Source organism: Protopterus annectens, chromosome 6.part0 (assembly GCF_019279795.1).
Source record: "Protopterus annectens isolate FY-2018-M chromosome 6.part0, PAN1.0, whole genome shotgun sequence".
Classification (NCBI taxonomy): domain Eukaryota; kingdom Metazoa; phylum Chordata; order Ceratodontiformes; family Protopteridae; genus Protopterus; species Protopterus annectens.
Window position 1 is genome coordinate 783129577 of NC_056737.1, and position 24983 is coordinate 783154559.

The 24983-nt window shown below is 43.1% G+C and overlaps 1 protein-coding gene across 4 annotated transcripts in view; it reads right to left on the reverse strand.

Annotated features, from left to right (window-relative positions):
* Positions 1-24983, reverse strand: part of DAAM1 (dishevelled associated activator of morphogenesis 1) — a 3124549-nt gene that overhangs the window by 195912 nt on the left and 2903654 nt on the right. For all 4 annotated transcript variants that reach the window (XM_044074460.1, XM_044074457.1, XM_044074458.1 and 1 more), the window contains one exon: positions 21150-21257. In XM_044074460.1, the coding sequence (XP_043930395.1) occupies positions 21150-21257 (108 nt within the window). The remainder of the gene's footprint in view (positions 1-21149; positions 21258-24983) is intronic.

The window sequence follows — 24983 nt, forward strand, 5'->3', positions numbered from 1 at the left end:
GGGAAGAAAAACTCTAGAAACAGAATACAGTTCAATGTACAGAAAGTAGAGAGTAGCAAGCATCTAATATAAATTATGTCTAATACGCAAGTAGTTGTATAAGCAAGTTGAGTACAGTGTAGTAGTAGTGTGTACAAAAGTTTCTTCAAGTAGTAATAATTCTAATACAGAAAGTAGCTCTGTACACATTCTATACTACACTTGATAAAAATGTTAAATGGACATAAAAATGTACAATACCTCCGGGGAAAACAACAAGGAGTATAACTATTAAGTGATGTACACGCTATAGTCCATGCCTGTATATATCCCCCTATATTATACATACATACATACCTACATACATATATATTACATAAAATACTACTATTCTAATTAGTTAACACATTTAACATGCATTACTGCACATTTTTAAGTTAGGGGTACTTGTGACAATTAGCAATGACAATCTGCTTTTGTGACTCCAAAAACTCAGCCATAAACTAACTATGAAGTCATGATATTACAATGTAACATCAAATGTCAAGAAGCATTTGTATTTCTTTAAATATACCTGCCTGTTAATGCATTTGCTTTGCTTACATGTAAAGCACAGAAAAACTCAGAATGCTTAATTTGCTTTATGTTAAAGTAATTATACATCAGGTGGTCTCAATAAATGTTTTGTTTGTACAGATGAAACAAGGACAATTTTAAGAGAAAGCCTAAGCATTTTATCGGGAAGCATATTCCTCCTACAAGCACATTTTCTTTCAACCAAATGGGGAAATAAGGCTGATTGCTTATTTAGACAGACCACTATTATGTATGTTTGAGCACAAAATTGACAGTTGATCACACAGGCATAACCTTTCCTACAATTAAAAGTTAACCATGTTGAGGTGCTTGTGCTCTGATTTACACATCTTCCTATCTAACCTTATGTTTTCAATTCACCTCCTAGAAGTGAAAACAACTTGCACGCTTTCATTAAACTAACTTTTAGCCTTAACAAAAAGTTTACTGGCCACCCTCAAATAAATAAAATGTGCAGTATTATATACTCAGTAAGTTGTCTTGTCAAAATATGCATTCATAGTTATATGATTAGCATTACATTAAAACATTTCAATACATGCAAAAAAGGAAAGGAATACTAGTTCAGGATCTAATAAATGACTGATCATTCCTTCCTCATCTACAAATTTCAGCGTTTATGACATTGAATTAAACTGCGTCTAAAAAACTCATTTCAATAAATGCCCTGGTTCATTAAAAATAATGCTCCAAGAATGCAACAAAGCAGGGAAAGCCAGGATTGGCAAGAAACTCTCCCTGAATTCCCCCATGGTATGAGTGCAGCATGCAGAGTCTGGTAATGAAGTTATTCTTTTTTTATTAATCTTTTTATTGGGTTTTTCATAAAGATACATATTGACATGAAGTGATTCTTGATGAAGGCAAGACATCTAACTGACTGTGTCAGTATGGGCAAAGCTATAAGGCATAGATAATGAACCTTAATGGGAATGTGTATGCCTACAGCTAGTATCACTTTACTGCATATTTACACCTAAAAAGATAAAGCAAAATCCAGGAATGCTAGGCCATCACCTATATCAAAAGGATAAGGCCCTGATTACACCACCACAGCACATCCAGGTTCAATCAATGGATCAGGAAATGGAGTAGGTGGCAGAACTGGCTGGAGACTGATCAGTGTTGATACACCCACTTCTGGGGCAAGGAAGCTGGTTTACCTACCTCCATAGAGGAATCCGCTGGGGAGATGCCCAGAATTTTACTTTGTACACAATGGTACTCAGGAGCATAGGTCCAGCCAAGAAGTGCCAGGCACATTAGCTAAGTACTGCAGGTGTACAGAAGGACATACCTGCCTGGGGCTAAACAAATCAGGTCACTACACAAACTGGGCTGACAAACAAGGGGAGGGCTGCAATAGCAGCAAGTAAAAAATCTCTCAGCTCTCACCAGGTTAAGGGCGGCAGTTCCTTGCTTCTGAATCTCCCACCTGCAGTTCTCTGACACCAGAAGAACAGTGAATGGGCCTACCTGCAAGAGACTCAATGGTTTAGAAGAGATGAGGCAGAACAAAAGCAGAATATAACAATAAGAGATACAGGGCTGCCAATATCAGCAGATGAGAACAAAGAATTACCCTCACTCATAACAAACAAATGGCCATAAAAAAGACCAACTGTAACATAAAATTAATAGTCTTTAAAAGGACAGGCAATCCTTTCCCTGACTCATTTCTTTCCCCAACTTACAAAAATAAGCAGTAAAGAGATCAAGATATATAGGAAACCTTATCTGTTAAATTCAAAGAAAATGGGAACATTTCTGCCATGATGATCAGACATTACCCTGGAAGATCTAGTGTTATGGAAGGCACTATGTAAATTTCCTATCTTCCTGAGGATCTGAATCACCAGGAGAAATAAATGTCTTACTGTAATGCTCCATCTGTGTTGTAGATCTTCACTAATCTTTGACTATGGGCTTGGTTCCAAACCTCGAAACTGACTCGGCCTTTATTCCAGCTCGCGCATTCCAAACACTCTCAACCTAAAGTCTACCCGCAATGCTCCTCACCAAATTACCTCAAATCGAATTTGCAAACTACAGTAACAAACAAGAAATAATAGATAACAGACCATATATGTGCCCTTATTATGAAGCCAGTCTTTGTGAATATCTGATCCACTAAGAGTTCTAAAGGCAGGCGGAAGGAGGGAGGGAGGGAATGTCAAGGATTAGTGAAGATCGATAACACAGATGGAACGTTATGGTAAGACAACTTCTTTATCTGATGTTGTCAATCTTCAAGTAATCCTCGACTATGGGACAGAGTACCTAGCTACCTGAATCTTGGGAGGTCTCATGGAAGAATATCCCTGAGTACCAATGATGCATGGTCCCCTAGAGACCTGGTCCAGTTTGTAATGAGTAATAAAGGTATGAGAAGATGCCCAAGTTGCTGCTGCACAAATACCATCTAAAGAATTTCTGGTATGAAAAACTGCAGATGCTGCTATGGCTCTCTCTGAATGTGCTTTTACAGGTCCTGGTGGATGGAGTCCCATTCTGTTGTAATCAAAGGTGATGCAGTCCTTAAGCCATTTCAGCAGGGTAACTTTAAATACAGGACTACCTAAAGAGACTGAAGAAAAGGCAATAAATAGCTAGTCAGATTTTCGAATATTCTTTGCTCTGTGAAGGTCGAAACGTAATTGTCTGTTACATCTAGTAAGTGTTGACAGTATTCCCCTTTGTTGGAAAAGCTGGGAAAAAAAACTGGGAGATGTAAAGTCTGATTGATATTTGACTCAAACAACCCTTGGTAAAAAAGGAAGGATTTGTCCAGAGGGAGACCATGTCCTTATGAAAGATTAGGTGGAAAGGTTTACAGGACAAGGCTTGTATTTCTGATATTCTCCTGGAAGAAGTGACAGGTATTAAAAATACGGTTTTCCTGGACAAGAATTTTAAGTCACAACTGGCTGAAGGTTCAAAAAGCGGAAAAATAAAAGACTGAAGTACCAAATTCAAATTCCATGGTGCAGAGGGTTCTTTATATGGAGGTCTGAGCATTAAGGTTCCTTTCAAAAAGGCTTCACAAAGTTTATGTGATATTAGTAATGAACCACTGAAACCAATATGGAAGATACTGCAGCAAGATGCACCCGAACAGTACAGGCTGATCAGACTGTCTCAGAGTAAGGCTAAGTAGTCTTAACACTTTGTCTATGGATGCTGAATATGGGTCAAGATTACTTGGTAAACTTTAGCCACTTGTTACGATACAATTTTCTAGATGAAGGTTTGTGGTGGGCCAGAATGATGTGTTGGACTGGTGAAGTGAGGGAGAGATACCTGGCAGATATGGGAACCGGAGAAGCCATGCAGTGAGCTTGAGATATTGTAGATTTGGATAAACCAGTCCCTCCGGGTGGGACAATAGATCTGGAGCTGGGTCCAGTATCAAGGGTTTCTGAAGAAGACGAGGCCATAGGAAGGGAAACCAAACCTGTCGAGGCCAGAATGGAGCAATGAGGATTATTCTGTTCTTCGACCTGTTGGCGTTTCTTTTGAAACTGACATATTAGTGGAATCAGAGGAAAGGCGTACAATAGATCAGGGGGCCAATCATGAAGGACAGCATCTCTAGAAGACTCCCCCTGGGGGAGGGTAGATTAGGGCAAAGTAACAGCTGCATATGTTGTTCAGAGGGGACGGAAACAGGTCGCAGCAAGTCTGGCCCCAGTGGTGGAATATCTTGTCCACCGCGATTGGATTGAGAGATTACTCATGAGGCATGAGAATAGCTCTGCTCAATTTGTCCACAATCACATTGGAGCTCCCCAGAATGTGCATTGCTATTAGAAAGCAGTCAGAGGAAATCGCCCATTGCCAAACTCTGAGCGCTTGCTGACAAAGAGGGTAAGATCTGGTTCCCCATTTTTTGCTGATGTACCAGAAAACAGACATACTGTCTGTTTGTATTGCAATCATTCCCAAGGGGAGGGTATCTTGAAATGCCTGCAATGCTAACAGCACCGCCCTCATCTCTAGAACATTGATAGTCCCAGATGGAGGCCAACTTGCATAAGTGCCTTGAACTCTCTTTATCAAACAATGTCCCCCCACCTTATCAGGGACCTGTCTGTGGTCACTATGGCTTGGGGTTGAGGAAGGACAAAAAGATGGCTCAACAATATTTCGTTGGACTGAAGCCACCAACTTAGATCTTCCTTGCATCGTCTGGTGATCAGAATCAGACGGGATATTGGCTGTTTCAACAAGGACCATTGGGAGGCCAGAAGCCATTGAAGAAATTGCATGTGGTATCTGGCCAAGGGAACTAGAGTGATAGAGGTTGCCATTGATCCTAGAGCTTGTAGAATGAGCTTTCTGCTACTTTCTTGCTTTGAATGATCTGGTTCACTTCTGATCTGATCCTTTGGAGTCTTTCTAGGGGAAGTGCTGCAAAGCCAGTGACTGTGCTGAGCACAGCTCGGATGAACTCCAGCTGTTGTGATGGCTCTAGATGGGATTTTTTTGTAGTTTACAGTGATTCCTAAGATGGAACAAAGGATGTAATCTTGTGCCTTTATAAGTTGACGCCTGGTTGGAGCAGCAAGGAGCCAGTCATCTAGTTATGGAAACACTCTGAATCCTAGCAGTTGGAGGTGCACTGCTACCATTGCCATGCATTTGGTGAACACCCTGGGGACTGTGGTGAGACCAAAGGACAGTGCCCCGAACTGATACGGACCGGCTCCCAGCCAGAAGCACAGGAATCTTCTGGAGTGCTTGTCAATTTTTATATGTTAATACACATCCTGAAGATCTACTGAGCACATCCAATCGTCTTTTTCCAAAAATGGAATTATAGACTGAATAGACACCATCCAGAATTTGGTTTGTTGAACTAATTTGTTCAACTGACTGAGGTCCAAAATTGGTCTCCAGTCCCCTGTTTTCTTTGGCACTAAAAAGAATCTTGAGTAAATTCTGGATCCTCTCTGGTCTGATGGGACTGCCTGGATGATTCTTGCCTAGCAGTTTTCAAATTTCTAAGACTGCTGCCTCCCTGTGACTGGGTGGAATGTTTGGGATTCTTCTTGGTCTTTTTGGTTCCTCTGACAGGGGAATGTTGTAACCTCTGTAAATGATCCTCTGCACCCATTTGTCCAACGTTATTCCTAACCAGGCAGATTGGTGCAGGGAAAATTGTCCCCTGAATGCTTCCAGAGGAAGGCAATCGGGCCTCCTTTCAGGAGTGCTGATAAGAGTTATCAGGGAAACATTCAATGGAACACTGCTTCTGCGGGCCATTTCGGCCTCTTGGATGGCGTCTTCCATTATTACTCCCTCCTCTGCCTTGGGGGAAGTCACTGCCATGTAAGTCCTGGAAAGGTATTGGAATAGGGCTGTTGAAGAGTGGAAAAGCATACACCTATGGCAGAAAGGATCTTCCCATCTTTCTCACAGCTGGACACAGTCTCTAACTTTGGGGCCAAAGAGGGATGAACTGTCAAATGCAGCATTGATGGAAGAAGACTTAAATGCCTCCGCAAAATCACATAAGCACATCCAGGCATGTCTCCTGATGGCTATGCCTGAACCCGCTGCTCGTTTCCCTTCAGCAGCATGAGCAATTAGCCTCATGGACGAACTGGAGGTAGACTCTAGGGTGGAAAGTTGAGAAGTCACTTTGTCTCAAACTTCTTCTATCTGAAAGTTCTTTAATCAGATCTCTTTGAAGCCTAGTAAAATGTGCCACATAGCTCAAGGACCTGACAGCGAAGGTCGATGAAACGTATATGTGCTTCCCAAATCTATCCATTTTCCTAGAATCTGTTAGTATGACTTTCATCAGCCAGTTCCTTCTTTGTGGCTGTCGTAACCAGCATGGTGTCCACAGGAACACATATGGCCCAATGTTGCTCACTTTTAGGGGCAGACAGAATGCGATCAGGTTTCTTGGGTATTGGCTTGATAGAGTCAGGTATCTTCCAAGCTCACTAAGCAAGCAACTTAAGATAGTCAGTGGGTGGAGAGATCCAACAGGTAGAGGGCTGGGCACAAAAAGCCTCTAGGTATACAGATTCCTCTAAGGAAGGTTGAAGGGTAGTCCAGCCACCCCTCTGTTTAAGGATTTCTAGGATGTCCCCGAAGGAAACATCTTCAGGGGTGACTTAGGGGAACCTATCCCATCACTGAAATCAGTATCTTCTGTGAAAGATTCTTTAGGGGAATATAAGCGCTTCCTCTTGCACTTTTTCTTCAAAGGTACTTCTTCGGTGGGTTACACTTGAGAGGTTTCCGAAAATGAAATAACCAGAATGGTTTGGTCCTGAGACTTTTGTGCACTTTGTCCCAGGGTAGAGACTGAAGGAAGCTCCGACTGAAGGGATGGACACGATGTTTGGTCCGACATGGAAGGCATAGACTGCTTGCCCGCAATGGACAAGGCCCTTTCAAAAGACTGGAAGGCAGGTCCCCCAGTAGAGGGGATCGGAGCCTGGAACTGAAATAAACTCCTTTGGAACCATGGTCCCATCCTGCACTGAGGAGGCTGCTCTTTACACAGAAGGCAGGGTCGAGCTTACATATCCCGAGGTACAAAGGGGCATGGAAGGCTCCAAAATTATCGAAGTCTAACTGCCCCCCAGAACTGACAACAAAGCCCCGACCCCAGGAGGTCTCTGGTTCTGAGGAACCAGAAGAACTCAAGGTAACTTACTGGTGTTGGAGAAAGAGCTCTGGCCAGCACCAAAACAGCCAAAGCAAGAAAGGTTGGCACCAGGGGCTCTGAAACCTCAGCTGGGATAGAAGGAGGAATAGGCAGGGGTCTGGAAGATGGCAAGGTTCCAGAGCTATCAAGGCTAGGAACCATGGAAGGAGGTAATCGCTCGCTCTCAGCAGCTGGTCCACCAGTCTCATAACATGCGACTCTGATAAACTCTTGGTGGACTGAACAGAGGAGGCCGAAGGAGACCTTGCTGGCCATCTCTCCAAAAAGGGACTGGAAGCACGGTCTACAACATGATCTACCGAGGGGGTAAGTTTTTTGGGGTAAAGCTATTATCGGAGAGTCCTTCAGTACTGAGTGTTCGGTCAGTACCAAATGGAGTGCTGCTTGCACTGATACCGGTACTGAGGATAATGATGCTGAAAAAGTCGGTGCTGATGGCACCAAGGATTATCTTGGCCCACCGGTGTCAAGGAAGCTGCTGGCACTGTGGAGGATTTGGCCATTTTAGGAGGCAGTTCCAAGGAACCTGATGGAACTGAGTGACTTCGCTTTTTAGGTTTCGAAAAAGATGATAACGAGGAGAAACTGGCTTCTGTCTTTGGACCAGACAGGGCCTCTTCAAAATCAGATTTAAAAAGGCCTTTTAAGATCAATCTGGCTTCCTGTAGAAGCCACACTGAGGCAATACACACACAGTGTGTGTCCATCAGAGGTGGGCATCTTTCTGTCATATTTTCGGCACCTCTTGAAGCCACAGGTACCTTTAGAGAGAGTGTCAGCCATAATGTAAAAACCAAGGCCAAAGACACACACACGAACTATAAAGAAAGTGGAAAGACTTTTTTTTTTTTGTTTAGGTATATTAAAAACAGAAAAAGGAAAAAGAAGGGAACTACCAATGATGGTATGAAGGGTTACCTAAAGGTAAAAGGCAGAAAGTACCAATGATGGTACTTGGGTCTACCCAAAGGTAAAGGGGAGAGAAAAAAAACACTCATGCATACACAAAAAGTAACTAGAAGAGGAGTGGGGTAGTACAGACAGAAATTAAAGCTGGAGATTAGAAATAGGATGTGGAAAAAAACTGACACAGTTTGAAGAAAACACTAATGCTTGGGAGACTGGCTAGAATGAGTCGGCACTAAGAAGCTACAAGTGAGATCTGAGGTACTTTGGTGAGGAGCATTGTGCGTAGAGCTTAACTCAAAGGTTTTTGGAAGGCATGAGCTGGAATAACAGCCGAATCAGTTCTGAGGCTCAGAACCAAACCCATAGTCATGGATTACGTGAAGACTGAAAACATCAGTTAACTCGTTAAAGAAATATCAAGCTGTTTACAACACTAATGTGAAATGGGTTAAAGGGGTATAACCTATCAGAGGAAGCCATTAAAGGGTATGCATCTCAAATACCAGTCTGCCCTGAACTGAAGGCCCAGGTAATGGTTACTGAATGTATGATCAGAAGAGTCCAGGTCACAGTAGCAAAGATGCTCTAAACAGAACTCCTCTTAAAATAAACAGCAACTGATATTGCAGAAAGAACCTCAGCAAGCACTGGCAAGGGCTTTCTAATATAAGTGAGTTACACTGAGATGCAGTTAGCCAGCCATGAAGATACTTCATTGAAAAAAATCACCCTAGTAACATTTAGCAAAAGAAACAACTGTTTCATCTTTCTTTCAAATACACCTTACTCCATTAGAAATACTTTATGGTTCTGTGTACATCCAGCATGAACTCTCCTGGATTTCAGTTGGATAAAAATAAACTTGAGACATGAATGGCTTGTTCTGGAGCACACTCAGAAGACAAATTTTAGCACAAATTCAGAGCTAATAAAGAAGTATTTTGTAAAGCTAAAGAAATGACCTTCACCGTGTAAGTCATGTGAGCTCATAAATCCTTCTCTCAGAACAGGCAGCTGCCAAAAAAAATCACAAGAAAGGAAACCTAAGTTCCCACTGCTTCAAAATGTGTAGCACAAACCTTCTAAGAAAGAAATTCAGAATCCCTCAGTGGGTAGATTTTTAAACAGGGGGTGTAAATCAAATGAACATGTTTCTGTCTGTTCATAAAAATCTGTTTAACCTGGTTATTTTTAAATAATACTCCTGAAATACCCAAACATGCAGACATTATCCCCAAAATTGATCACAGATGTCAGAAATAACTAAAAAGAAATCCTGAATGTAAAACGCTAACTCTACACTGGATACGACAAGTATTTCACAATTTTGTTTCATGTGTATCAACCTCATATGATCATGCTCAGGCAGTGAATCTTTCTATTTCTGAATTTTAACTGTCCTGATAGTGATGTGCCTGCTGGAAGGACTTTAGATATATCTGCCATGGCCCCAAACTTAGCCATGGTTATTGTACTCATGAAGCTTCATGATTCACATACAGGAAACTTAGATACGTTTTGAAAACACCTGCTGACCCACAACAGGAAGCAGGTGATTTTGAACTTGGGACAGCACTTCCACAATGGAATGAGGATCATTATCTGAAGATGATTCCACTGCTACAAGCAAGCAAATGAGGCATACAAGAACTCCCTGATTAATGACACAAAGTAATTAATAAAACAAAAGCTCTGACTTTGGTGAAGTGCAATCAGAAGATGATTTTTTTTTGGTATTAGGAAATGATCTATCCAAGAATCAACTGGCACTTTCTTGGAATATACTGTGCCAAAATATATACTCCTCCATTTATATTCCGGTTTCAAAAAGCCACAACAACTTTCACAAAAAAAAATCACCTTCTACCAGGTGATGTACAACATCAATAAGGTACTGTCAAATTCCAGTTTGATTTAGACGAGCTCCCCAGCCTTGATGGCCCATACGTCAGAATCTCTGTTGACAAAAGAGGAGAATAATACATCCCTATAGTTAGAGAGAGAGAAAGAGACTGGAAATGTTTGTTTACACTATTCCTATTCCTCCTCTACTGAGTGAGACATTAGAAATTGATATTAAATATCCAAATGATGACAATTTCACTTCGAAGCCATTCCAAGCAAAGAAATGTCCACATGGGATCTATATTAGAAGCACGAAAACCCTAAACCGCGAATGGTCACATGAGCGAAAATGCTGGTAATCGAAGTTGTTATTGTGGCGGGCTGGGCCTCCCCAAACCCCCCCGCTAACTATATATTCTAACTCCGAGGTCGCACTACAGTGAGGAAAGAGCAAACATCCCACTCCTCACTGTAACTCGACCCTGCAATCACACTTTTAATTCCCAGCATTTTCGCTCATGTGAGCGTTCGTGGTTTAGGGTTTTCGTGCTTCTAATATAGACCCCCCCCACATGTATGCACACATATGGAACTACTGCATTAGTAGCTGTCATCAGACCTAATACCTGGAGGAAAGTCTGATCTGGGGACAGACTGCTTCATTATGCAGGACTGATAATAGTGACAGGTGGATTCCTGCTTCTCTAAGGAAAGCAGCACCTTGACCTAAACCATAACATGGACGAGGTGTGTGTGTGTGTGTGTGTGTGTGTGTGTAATCCCTGACCAATGTAAACTGCTGCTCCAGTGAAGCTACCAACAACAGTTGCCTATATAAGAGAAGACAAATTACTATAACCTCAAAGATGAATAGTAAGCTGGGATGGCAATAAAACTGCTGAATGTACAAGGCATAGAAATTAGCCCATAGGAAAAGTTCTTGGTTTGGCAAGCTTTTCCCTGGAACTTCAAACTTTGTGATTCAGGAGTGCTCCTTACTGGTAGGTAGGTAGGTATTTTATTAAATGAGAATCACACTGCCAAATGAAATCAAATGCAGTCAGTGTAAAGGAAACTGCTGGCTGCTACCAAAGAAGGAATACTTTCCTGGCAAAGACATCTGCTTGTTTGACCAATGAATCACTGCCACGTTTCTCTACAGGACTTGCATGCTGTTTGGATCACTAGAATGATCACAAAAAAGACATGAGGAATCACTCTGGGATGTATTACCACAGAATGAGCTAGTCGGCCATTTCCTATGAAGTTTTCCTGGAAATGGAATCCTAAAACCTCTATCTTCAGAACCTTCCTGCAGGTTACTTGAAGGGTCAAATCCTTACGTAACGAGGAAGCAGCTTTCTCCAAGAAAGTTTTGGGAGAGAAAAGGGATTTGGCTGAGGGCTAGTCCTCCAAATCTTGTCTCATAGTTTGCTTCTTCATTATAACACCTTTAGAATTTGTCAGCACCAGAGAGCATATCCATGTCATGAAAAGAAACTCAAATGATCTTACTCCTGTGAGAAGCAAGAAGGGCCTAGTCAATTGGTCAACAATTACACCTGTTAAATGAAGCCACCTTTAAGATGCCACACAGGGAACCATAACCCTTGCAGAAATCATGGAAGTTCCTTCCACAGAAATCCTCTCCACACTTTTTCCTCAGAAAGCCTCCTGGAAGAGACCACGGACACATTCCTATGGATCTGCACAATTAAAGCAGGCAGCAAAGAACTCTTACCTTCAGAAAAAAAAAAACACCTTAATCAAACAGCTTGAAATGAAAGGACCAAAGTCAGTGTATGCCTTTTTTGTACTAAATAACCTGAGGAACCATTCCTTACACTGCTCTTCCAATGAAGTACTCATCAATGGATGAGTACGTTATTAACAGAAGTCTATGTCAGATGTTTTGGCAGCAGGTCATCTCAAAAGTCTCAACAGGGAATGTACAATGAACTCACCAATACGATGGCTTCAGCTGGCCTTCTTAAATCCCCTTCAAGGGTACTGTTCCAATGAAACATTATCATGACAGCTGTACTTAGTTTTCTTTATATATATATATAAAAAAAAAAAAAAGGCTCAGAGCAAATTCACTCCTGAGAATGCTTTTTTCATACTTCAAATCAGAGGGAAATGTTGATGATTGTTGGACACATTCCCTTACAGAATTCAACACTTTAATAAAGAGTAGGCAGGCTGAACAGCAAGGTTGCTCACATCTAAAAAGTAACATATGGATCACTGAACACGGAGGCAGTTTTCCAGCCATAAATATTTGCCTTTATTTTGCTTGCATTTGACCTGAAACTTCTGATGCTCCATGAAAAGATTAAGAAATTATTCCCTCGGTTGTTTGAAAAGCCATGAAACACTTACAATAATCATAAAACAATTACAGCCACACTGTGATCAAGTCAAGTTTCTGTATATGCTGTTCATGAAAAAAAAAAACCTTACATGAAAAATATATGAAAAATATAAAGCTGTCTTCCATTACAAAGTAGGGAAATACTGAGATTGAACTATTTTTATGTAGTGTTGTAACTGCTAATTACACCATTCACACAGAAATAAGACTGTATGTACACAGAGCTTATTCATAGCTTATGATACTTGCTATACAACTGCATCTTGTTACAGAGTTACTGTTGCACAGGTTAAAACACCACTGTCCAAAGCCAAAAATACAGCTTACATGGGACCTGACAATATCCCTGGCTGTGTTCTACATGAACTACAGAGTGAACTGGCAACCTCACCTGTGTGCCCTGTTCAATCACAGCCTCACCTCAGGCTTTGTCCCTACCGAATGGCACACTGCTACAATCAGCCCTCTCCACAAAGAAGGGCCGATTACAGACCCTGAGAACTATCACCCCATTTGCCTGATGAGACTGATATGCAAAGCTATGGAACACATCATCATGGACCTAATAAACAAGGATAGAGGAAATCTCCAAACCCTGGATCCCACACATTTTGGTTTTCCGAAGGGTAGATCATGCCTGCTCAACTTGATCGACTTCTTTCAGTCCGTCACCAGAGCTGTGGATGAAGGCAAGGTGCTTCATACAGCCTACCTTGATCTGGCCAAGGTGTTTGATACCATTCCCCATTCAGGAATAATAGAAAAACTCACTAAGCTAGGCATCAACTCCTATATCACTAGGTGGGTTGCAAACTGGCTCACAGATAGAACCTACAGTGTGTAAGTAGTGAACTACGCTTTTCCATCTACTTCTCTGAAGTCCAGGCCAACACAAAGGGTCTCTGGCTGACAAAGTTCGCAGATGATTGCAAGTTGGGAGCTATTATTAACTCCCCAAGTGATGTTGACATCCTACAGAAAGGCCTCACTAAGACCAACGACTGGTGTCAAAAACCATGGCCTTAAGCTCAATGCCAAAAAATGTGTCCCCGTTGTGAAAAACTCGGTTCCCACGAATAACCACATCAATGGTAGTCCACTGAACGCAGAAGGTATTATAAGAGATCTGGGAACACAGGTTGACAGCAGCCTCTCTTTTGACCACCACATTGCCACTGTGGTCAGAAAGTCCTATGTGGCACATCTCATTACTAAGGGTTTTGCATCCAGGAAGAAAGAGGTCATTGTCTCCCTCTACTCTTCCCTCATTAGGCCAATCATCGAGTACAATGCTCCATTTGGCATGTACCTCACTAGACACCTGCAACAATGGAGAGGCTGCAAATGTACATCACAAAGAGGATACTAGGCCTTAAACACTTGTCCTATATGGACAGACTCAAAAAACTCCAACTATTCTCTGTCTCATACCGCCTACTTAGAGGAGATCTCTGCTTGACATATAAAGCCATGTCTGATCCAGCTCTGTTAGAAATGCTACATCAAAGAAATCCCAATCTCTCCGCACCACATACTCCAGTGACCTCAACCTCATTACCACAATCAACAGAACGTGCTGGAGGGACAGGTTCATAACCCAGAGACTGCCCTTGCTATGGAATAGACTTCCCATTCATGTCAAACACAGCACCTCACTGACCCTCTTCAAGAGAAACCTTGACGAGTGGATGTAAAATAGAAATTTCACCCCGGGATCACTCCATTGGCTCTACTCGACATTGGCACTGGGAACTAAGGTCGGGTGACATGATGTCAGAGTAATCCTATTGGCTAGGTTTGGAAAGGCTCCAGGGCCATTAGCCTAGTACACACCTACGAACCTATGAACTTCATAAAGGAAATGGTACAAGGTGCTTGATTTGCATATTTTCATTTTACGCAGATAAAATGAGAAGTTATGTACCTACCATAATGTTCCATGTTAGTTGTCTTCTCTCGCCTTCTTTCTTGCTGTATGGGTTCGGAGCTGAACCTCGGCTCCGACTCGGCCACTACTAAAGCTCAAAAGCTAATTTTACCGGCTCGAGGCAACCCTATATCCCATGATGCTAGGCGGTAACTCCCCAGATCTCGTTTGGAAGCTGAAAACCCAGCATAGGCCAAATAGTCCTCCAACTGGAAAGGAGGAGGAAGGAAGGTAAACCCCCAAAGGTCGGTATCTATGCTATAGCTACCCTAGGACCACCTAGATGGTGAAAAAGGAATATAAGGACCCTTCAAAGAAGGGAAGATCTTTTCGGTCTGTCCAGGCAAGGGGGATGGTGGGTGGGACGCAAGAAAGAAGGCGAGAGAAGACAACTAACAAGGAACGTTATGGTAGGTACATAACTTCTCAATGTTAAGTTGTCAATCTCGCCTTCATTCTTGCTGGATGGGACCGCGTCCCTAGCACCTCCATCCTGGGTGGCTCATTGGAACAGACTCTTGAGAACGGTGGAACCAAAATTTGCCCTGTTTCTGGAGGCCATGTCCAATTTGTAATGCGAGACAAAGGTATGAGGAGAGGCCCATGTGACTGCCGCACAAATAGTGTCTATCGGAAGTCTAGCTTGAAAGGCTGCTGATGTAGCTAGTGCTCTGGTTGAATGGGCTCTTGGCCTAGAAGGCAATTGTTTACCTCTGAGATGATAAATACAAGTGATCACAGAAGACCGCCACCTAGACAGGGTTACCTTGGATACTGGAAGGCCTTTCTTATTCTCTGCATAAGATAAAAAGAGTTGATCAGATTTCCTGACTTGTTTAGTTCTGTCCAAACAGTATCGGAGCTGGCGATGAACGTCCAGACAATGTAGTTTTTGCTCCGCCCTGTTTGAATAATTTGGGAAGAAAACTGGGAGGTCAACTGATTGATTTAAATTTGTCTGTGAAGCCACCTTGGGTACAAAAGAGGGGTTAGTTCTTAGAGAAACTCTATCTTTGTGAAAAACTAAATAAGGAGGATGAATGCATAGAGCATGAAGTTCAGATACTCTCCTAGCTGATGTAATAGCGACTAGGAAGAGTGTTTTCCAGGAAAGTAATTTCAGTGAACAGGAAGCTGCAGGTTCAAAGGGAGGTAGAATCAAAGATGATAAAACTAAGTTTAGATCCCACTGTGGCGGAGGATCTTTGATAGGGGGCTTGAGTAAAAAGGTACTTCTAAGGAACACTTTGCACAGCCTATGGGACATGATGTTGCCATCCGACAGGCCTATGTGAAAATTTGAAATGGCTGCCAGCTGAACCTTCACTGTGGAAGAATAAGATCCTGAATGAAAAATTTCAGCTAGGAAATCCAAGACCGAGTGAATTGGGGCAGTGAAAGGATCTATATTTCTAGCCTTTGCCCAGAAGGAAAAACATTGCCATTTACTAGCGTAGATCCTTCTGGTGGAAGATTTAAGGGAAGCTACTATAATATCCTGGACGGGATTTGAAATCATAGGAAGCCTGGCTAGGGATGGAAGAGGAGCAACCAAGCAGTGAGGTTGAGAGAATGGAGGGATTGGTGCAGCTGCCCCGACAGATGGGTCAAAAGATCTGGCACTGGATCCAGATGCCAAGGCTGCTCCAAGAGATAACGATGCAGGAACGGAAACCATATCTGTCGAGGCCAATAAGGGGCAATGAGAATCATCTTTGCTCTCAAGGCGGTTGCTTTCTGAATAACTTGTGTTATTAACGGAAAGGGGGGAAAGGCGTAAAGAAGTCCCCGAGGCCAATCGTGGACTAGAGCGTCTCTGGGGGGATGGCCTGGAAGGGGGAAGAGGGTGAGGAAGTCGGGGCATTTGCTGTTTTGAAGTATAGCAAAAAGATCGCAGCAAGGAAGGCCCCACTTCTGAAAAATCTCTTCCGTCACAGATTGTTTGGGAGACCACTCATGTGGCATGAGAATAGCTCTGCTCAACCTGTCCGCTATGATGTTGGACTTCCCGGGGATATGCGTTGCTATCAGAAACCGCTGAGAAGAGATCGCCCATTGCCAAAGTCTGAGTGCTTCTCAACACAGGGGATAGGACTTGGTTCCTCCCTGCTTGTTGATATACCACACTACGGACATATTGTCCGTTTGGATTGCAATAGTCCCCAGGGGAAGAGAGTCGTGGAGGGCTTGCAACGTCAAAAGCACTGCTCTCATCTCCAGGACATTTATGTGCAGGTGGCATTCGAAGGGTTGCCATGTGCCATGGACTGTCCTGCCCTGAAAATGCCCCCCCCACCCGATCAGGGAGGCGTCCGATGTGACCGTGGCGACCGATGAGGGGGGGATAAAGGGTCTGCCTTGGTGGACTTGATGGGACACCATCCACCAAGACAGATGATTTTTGCAAGCTGAAGTTATCATGATCTTGTGAGTCATAGGGAGTTGTTGGAAAGACCACTGGGCGAAAAGCATCCACTGAAGGAGACGGATGTGAAAACGGGCAAGAGGAAGGAGTGTGATGGCAGCCATCATGAGACCTCATACTTTCAGAACATATCTGGCCTGAATTTTGTTGATCTGAAGAAGGAGATGGACATGATTTTGAATATCTAAGACCCTTTGCTCTGTTAGCCTTGCTGAGAGCTGCACGGTGTCCAAGTTGGCGCCTATAAAGGTAATAGACTGACAAGGCGACAAAGCAGACTTTTTGAAATTTATGGAAATTCCTAGCTCCTTGCAAATGTGAATGGTGTAATCCCTGGCCTGAAGAAGTTGACACCTGGTGGTGGCAGTGAGGAGCCAGTCGTCTAGATATGGAAACACCTGGAATCCTTGACATCTCAGGTGAGCCGTAACCGCTGCCATACATTTGGTGAACACTCTGGGGGCTGTAGTGAGACCAAAGGGCAGGGCTCTGAATTGGTAATGACTGGCCCCCAGCCGAAAGCGGAGAAACCTTCTGGATCGCCTGTGAATTTTTATGTGATAGTACGCATCCTGAAGGTCTACTGAGCACATCCAATTGTCCTTGCTCAAAAGAGGTAGAATGGACTGTAGCGTGACCATCCGGAATTTCGTTTTTTTTACAAACTTGTTTAGTTTGCTGAGATCCAATATTGGCCTCCAGTCCCCTGTTTTTTTTGGTACCAAAAAGAACTTTGAGTAGACTCCGGATCCTAGTTGGTCTGCTGGGACTGGTTGGATGGCTCTCTTTGTTAGCAGTTTTGATATTTCCAGCCCTGCTTGTTCCCTCAGACTAGGTGGAACGTCTGGAAGGGGCCCCTTTCTCTGAGCTGGGGTTTGGATAAAGGGAATTTTGTAGCCCTCGGATATGATCGACTGTACCCATTTGTCTTGAGTAAGGGAGAGCCAGGCTTGTGGGTACAGCGACAATCTTCCACCGACTGCCTCCGAAGGTGGACAGTCGGGCAACACCTCAGGGATGCTGGAAGGGTTTGTCAGAGAGAGGCTCTCTGCTACCCTGATTCTGCGGACCCCCTCTGCCTCTTGGGCGGCGTCTGTTGTTGTTACCCCCTCTGCCTCTAGGGGGAAACTGACCTCTTGCGTCAGGCGTGACTTCTTGAGATTTGCGGAACCACATTTTTCCATCCTTTTGACCCTTAGGGTGTGGTCTAGAAGGGGTGGAGAAACGGACTCGTACGGCAGAAAGAGTTTTGCCATCTTGCTCGCATCTGGTCAAGGTCTCTTTCACTTGAGGCCCGAACAACACCGAGCCACCAAAAGGGGAGTTAGTGAAAGACACCTTGAAGGGGTCCGCAAAATTGCAAAGCCGCATCCAGGCATGACGCCTTAAGGCCACACCTGTGCCTGCTGCCCTACTCGCTCCATCGGCTGCATAGGAAATGAGCCGCATGGAGGAGTTAACAATGGAGTTTGGGGTTCCTAGCTGTGAGTTAATTTTGTCTTGGCACCCAGCAGCTGACGGATCCTGTAAAACCTCACCCAGCTCTTTGAGAACATCTCTCTGAAGGCGGGTGAATTGACACAAATAATTCAGCGACCGCATGGCAAAGGTCGCTGATGAAAACATCTGCTTACTGTACCTATCCATAGTCCTAGATTCCTTGTTAGGAGGATGGATAGGCACTGAAGGATCGGCTAGTTCCTTCTTGGTGGCTGCAGTCACCACCATGGCATCAACCGGGACACCTTTGCTTAAAAATTGTTTATCAGATGGAGCTGTTATAAATTTGGAAGGCCACCGTGGGGTGGGTTCCACCGAATCAGGGGCCGTCCACGCCTTCCATGCCACCACTTCCATAAGGGGGTCGAAGGGCGGAGACACCCAGGAGGTGGAGGGTCGAGAACCAAACGCTTCCAGGTAAACCGACTCGTCCTCGGAAGGATTAAGGGACGACCAGTTCCCCCCCTGTTTAAGTATTTCAAGGATGTCTGAGAAAGAGACATCCTCAGAGGGGGACCTTGGGGAATCTTCCGACTCATCCAAGTCGGTATCCGATGTAATGGACTCAGGGGAGTCCACATGCTTCCTCTTACATGTCCTCTTGCGCGGAGGTTCACCTGACGGGTCAGGAGAAGCCGAGGAAGAAATTCCCAGTGGGGAAACCTGAGGCATTGGATCTCTGGGTCCGGGAGCAAGAGAGTGGGAAGAGACGTCAGCAGGCACTGTAGTGGGAGGAGCTGATGGAGCTGACCGTTGACCAGGCACTGGGGCTAGTACGCTTCTCATCACTTCGAAGGCTCCTCTATCAGGCAGGCCAGAAGGCTCCCACTCTGAAGAACTAGGAACCCCGGGCCGCACCGACAGGGACGGCTCCGAAGCCAATGTCGGGGCCGAGCTCACCAGCGCCAACGCTCCGAGAGGGAGAACGTGGTCGGACAAAGGTCCGATGCCACTCATCCCCTCGGAGCCGGCGAGAGAGTTCAGGCGCCCGGAACCCTCCAATGAAGGCACCATGAAGGAGATCGGAGCAGAGGACGACTGAGCCGAAGGGGGAGGTATCGGCTCTGATGCCGCAATGGTCACGGCTCCGAGGAGCTCTGGCTCCGAACTCTGGTGGAGAGTCGAAGGAAGAATAGCAGGTGGAGCAGATATAGCCGCTGTCTGATGAGATGGGCTGTGAAGCATTTGGGCCAGTGCCTGAGACTTTAAGAGTCTACTGACCACTCTCTTAAGGTCATGGTCGGAAAGCCTGGACGACCGAGAAGAACGGCTCTGATGGCTCCGCTCCGACAGCAAGGGTGACCTCTGAGCCGAATGGATGGATTCCAACGATGGGGATCTGGACCTCTTTCGTGTAGAGGTTATTGAGATGGGTGGAGCCGATGGAGCCGTAGACGCGTCGGCTCCAGCCGGAGCAGACTGTGGAAGTTGAGTCTCAGAGGTATCGGCTCTGAGTGGAGCCAATGCAAGAAGCTGCGATGCCAACGTATCAGCTCCAGCCGGAGCCGATCGAGTGGCAGATAGTGAGCCACCAGCCGAAGGCTTAGAACTTGGGAGCCGACAGTTTGGTTGGCTTCGAGGGCTTCCCCCGGCAAGGACTTAGCCGGGGAACCCTCGGGCTTCAATAAGCCCCTTAAGATTATTTATTTCTGCGCTCCTGCAGGACTCTTGGACTGAACGCATGGCACACAGAACAAGAGTCCTGCAGGTGCAGGGGTCCCAGGCAGTAAACACAAGAAGTGTGACCGTCTGTCAGCGACATCTTCTGGCAGCACGAGTCACACTTCTTGAAGCCTGAGACCTTTATATCCTTCGACATAATGCTGTCGAAGTAAAGTCAAATTTAAACAACACACACACACACACACCAAATCCAGACAGGGATACAGGGATACTGGGGTACACACACAGACCACATTCACAGAACAGAATCCTTGTGAGAAGACTAGGAAAGGAGCAGGGCCTAAGGCCTAACCTAGTGGAAGGGAAGAATAATTGGGATAAGTGGAAAAAAATAACACTAACGGGGAAAAAATTTTTAGTTTAACCGTTAGACTAAGCTATACTATGAAAAAAAGGTGGGAAGGCTAAGTAGAAAGAAAGCGATTTTGAAACAAAATCTAACACTTACCAGGAGCCGGTAAAAAAAGCACCCTGCTAGCGAAAGCGGCAAACGAGATCTAGGGAGTTACTGCCTAGCATCATGGGATATAGGGTTGTCTCAAGCCGGTAAAATTAGCTCTCGAGCTTTAGTAGTGGCCGAGTCGGAGCAGAGGTTTGGCTCCGAACCCATCCAGCAAGAATGAAGGCGAGATTGACAACTTAACATCTTTGACTTTTTTCTTTCTCTAACACTGCATTTCAGCCACAGCCTACAGTGGGAATCTATGGCTCTGACATCACCTAAATCCAAAGTGACTTAAGGCCTACTGTCTAGTTTATGTCACTCAGAAAAGGCACAGCTGATATTGGGCACTTGGGAAACAAGGAAAGACCGTGCCAAACATAATTCCAGGGGTACTCTTCAAATCAGTGTTTTTTTTTCCCTTTCTATCAACCACCTCTACTCACCTAGGATGTGTATGTACAGTGATGTAGTTGCCACTTAATGGCCTATGAATCACATAACACCAAGCCACTTCAAACAGCACTGCTGTACTAGTACCTCTTAACTCCTCCAATGTTCCCTTTAACAGTGTTCTCAGGCCTCATTCTCCCTACACAAATCACCAACATGCAACATTCATTCTCAGACTCTGAATAATCGTGATGCAAATGGACAACCTGATTAACCGACAGCAAAACAGCCTATTCAATTTCTTATAGCAATGTATTAAAATAAAAATACATTTAATTAAAAGTATAAGGCTAATGTTGGTCTGCCCTATTAAAACTTCAAACTTACTTGACTTTTGCTGCATCAGATATACTAGACAGCTGGTCATGAAGACTAACCACCTTTGGATATTTCTTCTCCAGAACAGTTATCAAATAGTGCAAAAGGGTAATGTTCCTACAGTGAAGGGGAAAGAGAGACAAAAATAGTATTAGAGGAGTCCAATGTAAATAAAACTAATTCAAGCATTATATGCATCAGGCTTAAACTCTTGAAACCAGTGTTAAGGTCTAAGAGGAAAAAAAAAACATTTCAATAAAGATGCCACGGGAAGGGGGGATTCCACTGATAAAAATCTTTAACAACAACTATTTAAATGACCAAAAGCTTGCCAGATATTTCAATTGTGTGTGTCTAGCTTTTAACAGCAGGGAAGTCACACTAGGAAACAGACTTTCTATTTTGGCATGGGAATGTGAATAACTGAGAAACAAAGAGTACTACACACACAAACAAGGAAGTGGCCCAAACTGCACTAAATATGGAGAAAGTAAACAATATGAGAAAAGGAACAATGCAACTTTAGAATAAAACATTCTATTTGGAGGCTGGTCAAAAAATATTGCATGCTTCACTTTCAGACGCAAGAAAATGGAACTCTCTGCTCTATAAGAACTAACTTTCATTAAAGGGCAGGTGCCTTGAAGTGCTTCAAATAAGACAGAAGTCGTCATTCACAGCAGACATTAGTAGAATGCAAATATGTACATTCTTCCAGTGAAATACCAGTACTAAAGAAATTAAGGTTAAAAAACAGAGTGCAGTCAATTACAAAAATGACAAAAATTGTCACAAGTATTCTAAACAAAGAATGGTCCCATCTTCAGGCATACACTACAAATGAAAAGTGCTGTTCTCATACCAGTAGTGCAAAACAAGCACAGAATGAATGTGGCTGGATGAGAATCCTAAAGTATAGAAGTGTGCTGCCAGCAGGAATTCAGTGAAGCCACAAAGTTAGATTACGCAGAAGATTTCAAATGTAACAATGCAATGATCTTTGCAGTAACCTAAAACAGATAAGACAGACAAGTAACACAAAAAAGAGCTAAGGTGCTGCTTCAAATCTGAATCAGAGAGTAAGATAAAGTAACATAAGAAAACATACTGCAAATAAAAGTAAATATTAAAACAGACACTTCAATATGTGATCTTCAAAAACAAACTGACAAGTATACACTTAACACACACACTAAATATATGACTTACTATCGTATTTTCGAAAATGCATTGGATGATTGATCACAATGTCGACCTGAAATGCCGAACACAGACCATCGATATCACAGCTAAGTCGAAAATGAATACATTGATACCCATAGTTCGATGTATTCGACATAGCAGGAGGTGACATCAGTCACCCAGGCTATGCAGGTATACCGTTACACTCTACAATGAATGGTACATTTACGTCACTATTTTGCAAATATATATATATATATATATATATATATATATATATATATATATATGTATATGGGTCTATGTTTCTTGATCAAAATTTCACTATCTCGAAGAAACATTGAGACCCATTACAGCGAAAGTGCACTTTCATAAAAGCCAGTTCGCCGAACCAGAAAAAAAAAAACCTTACTTTAAACAGTATTTTGTGAGCCCCCCACCCCCTACTTAAATATACTAACTCTGAGATCACAGTACAGTAGGGAAAAGGATATATTTTCTTATCCCCACTATAATGTGCTTTGGAGAACCGGCTTTAGCGAAAGTGCACTTTCGATTTAGTGCACTTTTGCTTCAATTGGTTCGATCTTCTGGTTGTCGAGAAAGTGTGTTTTCGACAATCAGAAGTAGACCCATGTATGTATGTATGTAGGTATGTATATATATATATATATATATATATATATATATATATATATATATATATATATATATATATATATACAGATATATAGATATATATATCACTGAAGCCTGCATTCTGAATTTGAATTTATCAAGCTCAAAACTTCAAAACCAAAAACGTTCATCTCGGATCTGTCTGAACAGTATCTTTTAGGGATATCAGGTACTAATGTATAAATACATTAGTAGTACCTGGTGGTTTGAGCACAAAACCCTTTTCCAACCTACCAATACCCCAGTACTTGCTAGTCTCATTAGCCAATATAAAACCTTTCAACTTTACGCTCATCTAATAAACTACTTGTATCAACATGTAAATCTAATAACATGGCAGAAGATGCTCTGTTCTCAAATGCAGTTGGAAAGTATTGGAACCAACTCCCCCATGAACTTACATCACTGTCTTCATTTACACTTTTTAAACACAATCTGAAACTATCTTAAAACCCACTGGTTATGTCCGTGTACAAATCCAGACTAATCTCATACTATATCCCAAATACCCTCTCTTAAGACCGAATACTTGCTCTGTGTCTTTTTAGATCAAGGCCTATCCTTGGCAAAAATATATCCTATCCTAAAAGAGATCATTTAAATACCTAGTTAAATTCTTCTGCATATAATTCTAAAGCATTCTACCTAAGGCAGGCAACAAGTATTGCTTAAACTGTGAGGATTGCTGAGCTGCTGAAACTTGAAGTATGCATTTGTTTAACAATTACTTTCTAGTTACTAATGAAGTCTTGTACATAAAGTCTAAAATATCTTATCTAATACTTGTAACACGTGTTTTGTATAAACTGTGAAGATTCCTGAACTGTTTAAAATTTGTAGTATTTAACAGTATAACTAGTACCTGTACGTTAGTAGTCTAGTAATCTCTTGGAGCTTATCTCCCCAGACTCTACTGAAAATGGACATAAATCCAGTTAGACTATCCCGGTCAACAAATGTAAAATAAAATAAAATAAATAAAAATAAATAAATAGTTGAGAAGTGCTTGGAAGTTTTAAAAAGAAGTCATTGAGACATTTTACCAAAGGGGGGAAGTTTTATTACTCCCAGATTTGGAAGTGGAGGCCCCCCAATGCTTAGTCCTGTGTGTACCCGGGGACTGAAGCCTGGGAGCTCTGCTGGATCTGGATTTGGACTGAGAAGGTCTGGAAGAGAAAGGAAAGGACCAATTCTTGGAAGGCCAATGCCTACTAAACCTTGGAGGTTGTACTTGTAAAACATTTTTAACAGTTTGCATAGATTTTGCTTTTTCCTCCATCTTTTTAAGAACTTCTTCAGCCTTGTTGCCAAACAGGCGGTCCTGGTTTAAGGGAGCATCCAGTAATTTAGCTTTAACATGACCTGGCAAGGATTGCTCCTTAAGCAGGGCATGCCTTCTAAGTACAGACCCAGTTACAGCAGCCCTGCAAGATGCCTCTAGTGAATCAAAACCACATTGCAAAGTAAGTTTTCCAACTTGTTCAGCTGAGTGCAGTAAATCCTGTAAATCCTTATTTTCAGCACAATCAGGAATCAACATCATTTTCTGTTTAAGCAATCCAATAATATGCTGCAGATACTTTAACATATGAAACTGGCAGTTTAAGGCCCTAATGGCCAAAGTTGCAGAAGTGTATACCTTCTTACCCCATCTATCCAGCGCCCTGGAGTCTCTATCAGAGGGAGTAGGATTTTTGGCAGTAGTAGCTTTAATACCCTTGGGACCCTGTGAAATGGTCTCAGGATCCGCAGTGGGATTTTTAAAAAGGAACTTGAGAGAGTCAGGGACCCTATAATATCTGTCAGGTTTTCTGGCAGCAGGAGGTAGAGAGTCAGGGGCCAAGCTAGATTCCAAAAAGGCATCATCAACAATGTCTAGTACAGGCGGTATGGCTAAAGGCCTGTGATGGGGCAGTAGTAAGAAATCCCTAAGCCTCTTTTTAGAATCAGAGAAATCCTGACCTTCCCAACAAAAATGCTCCC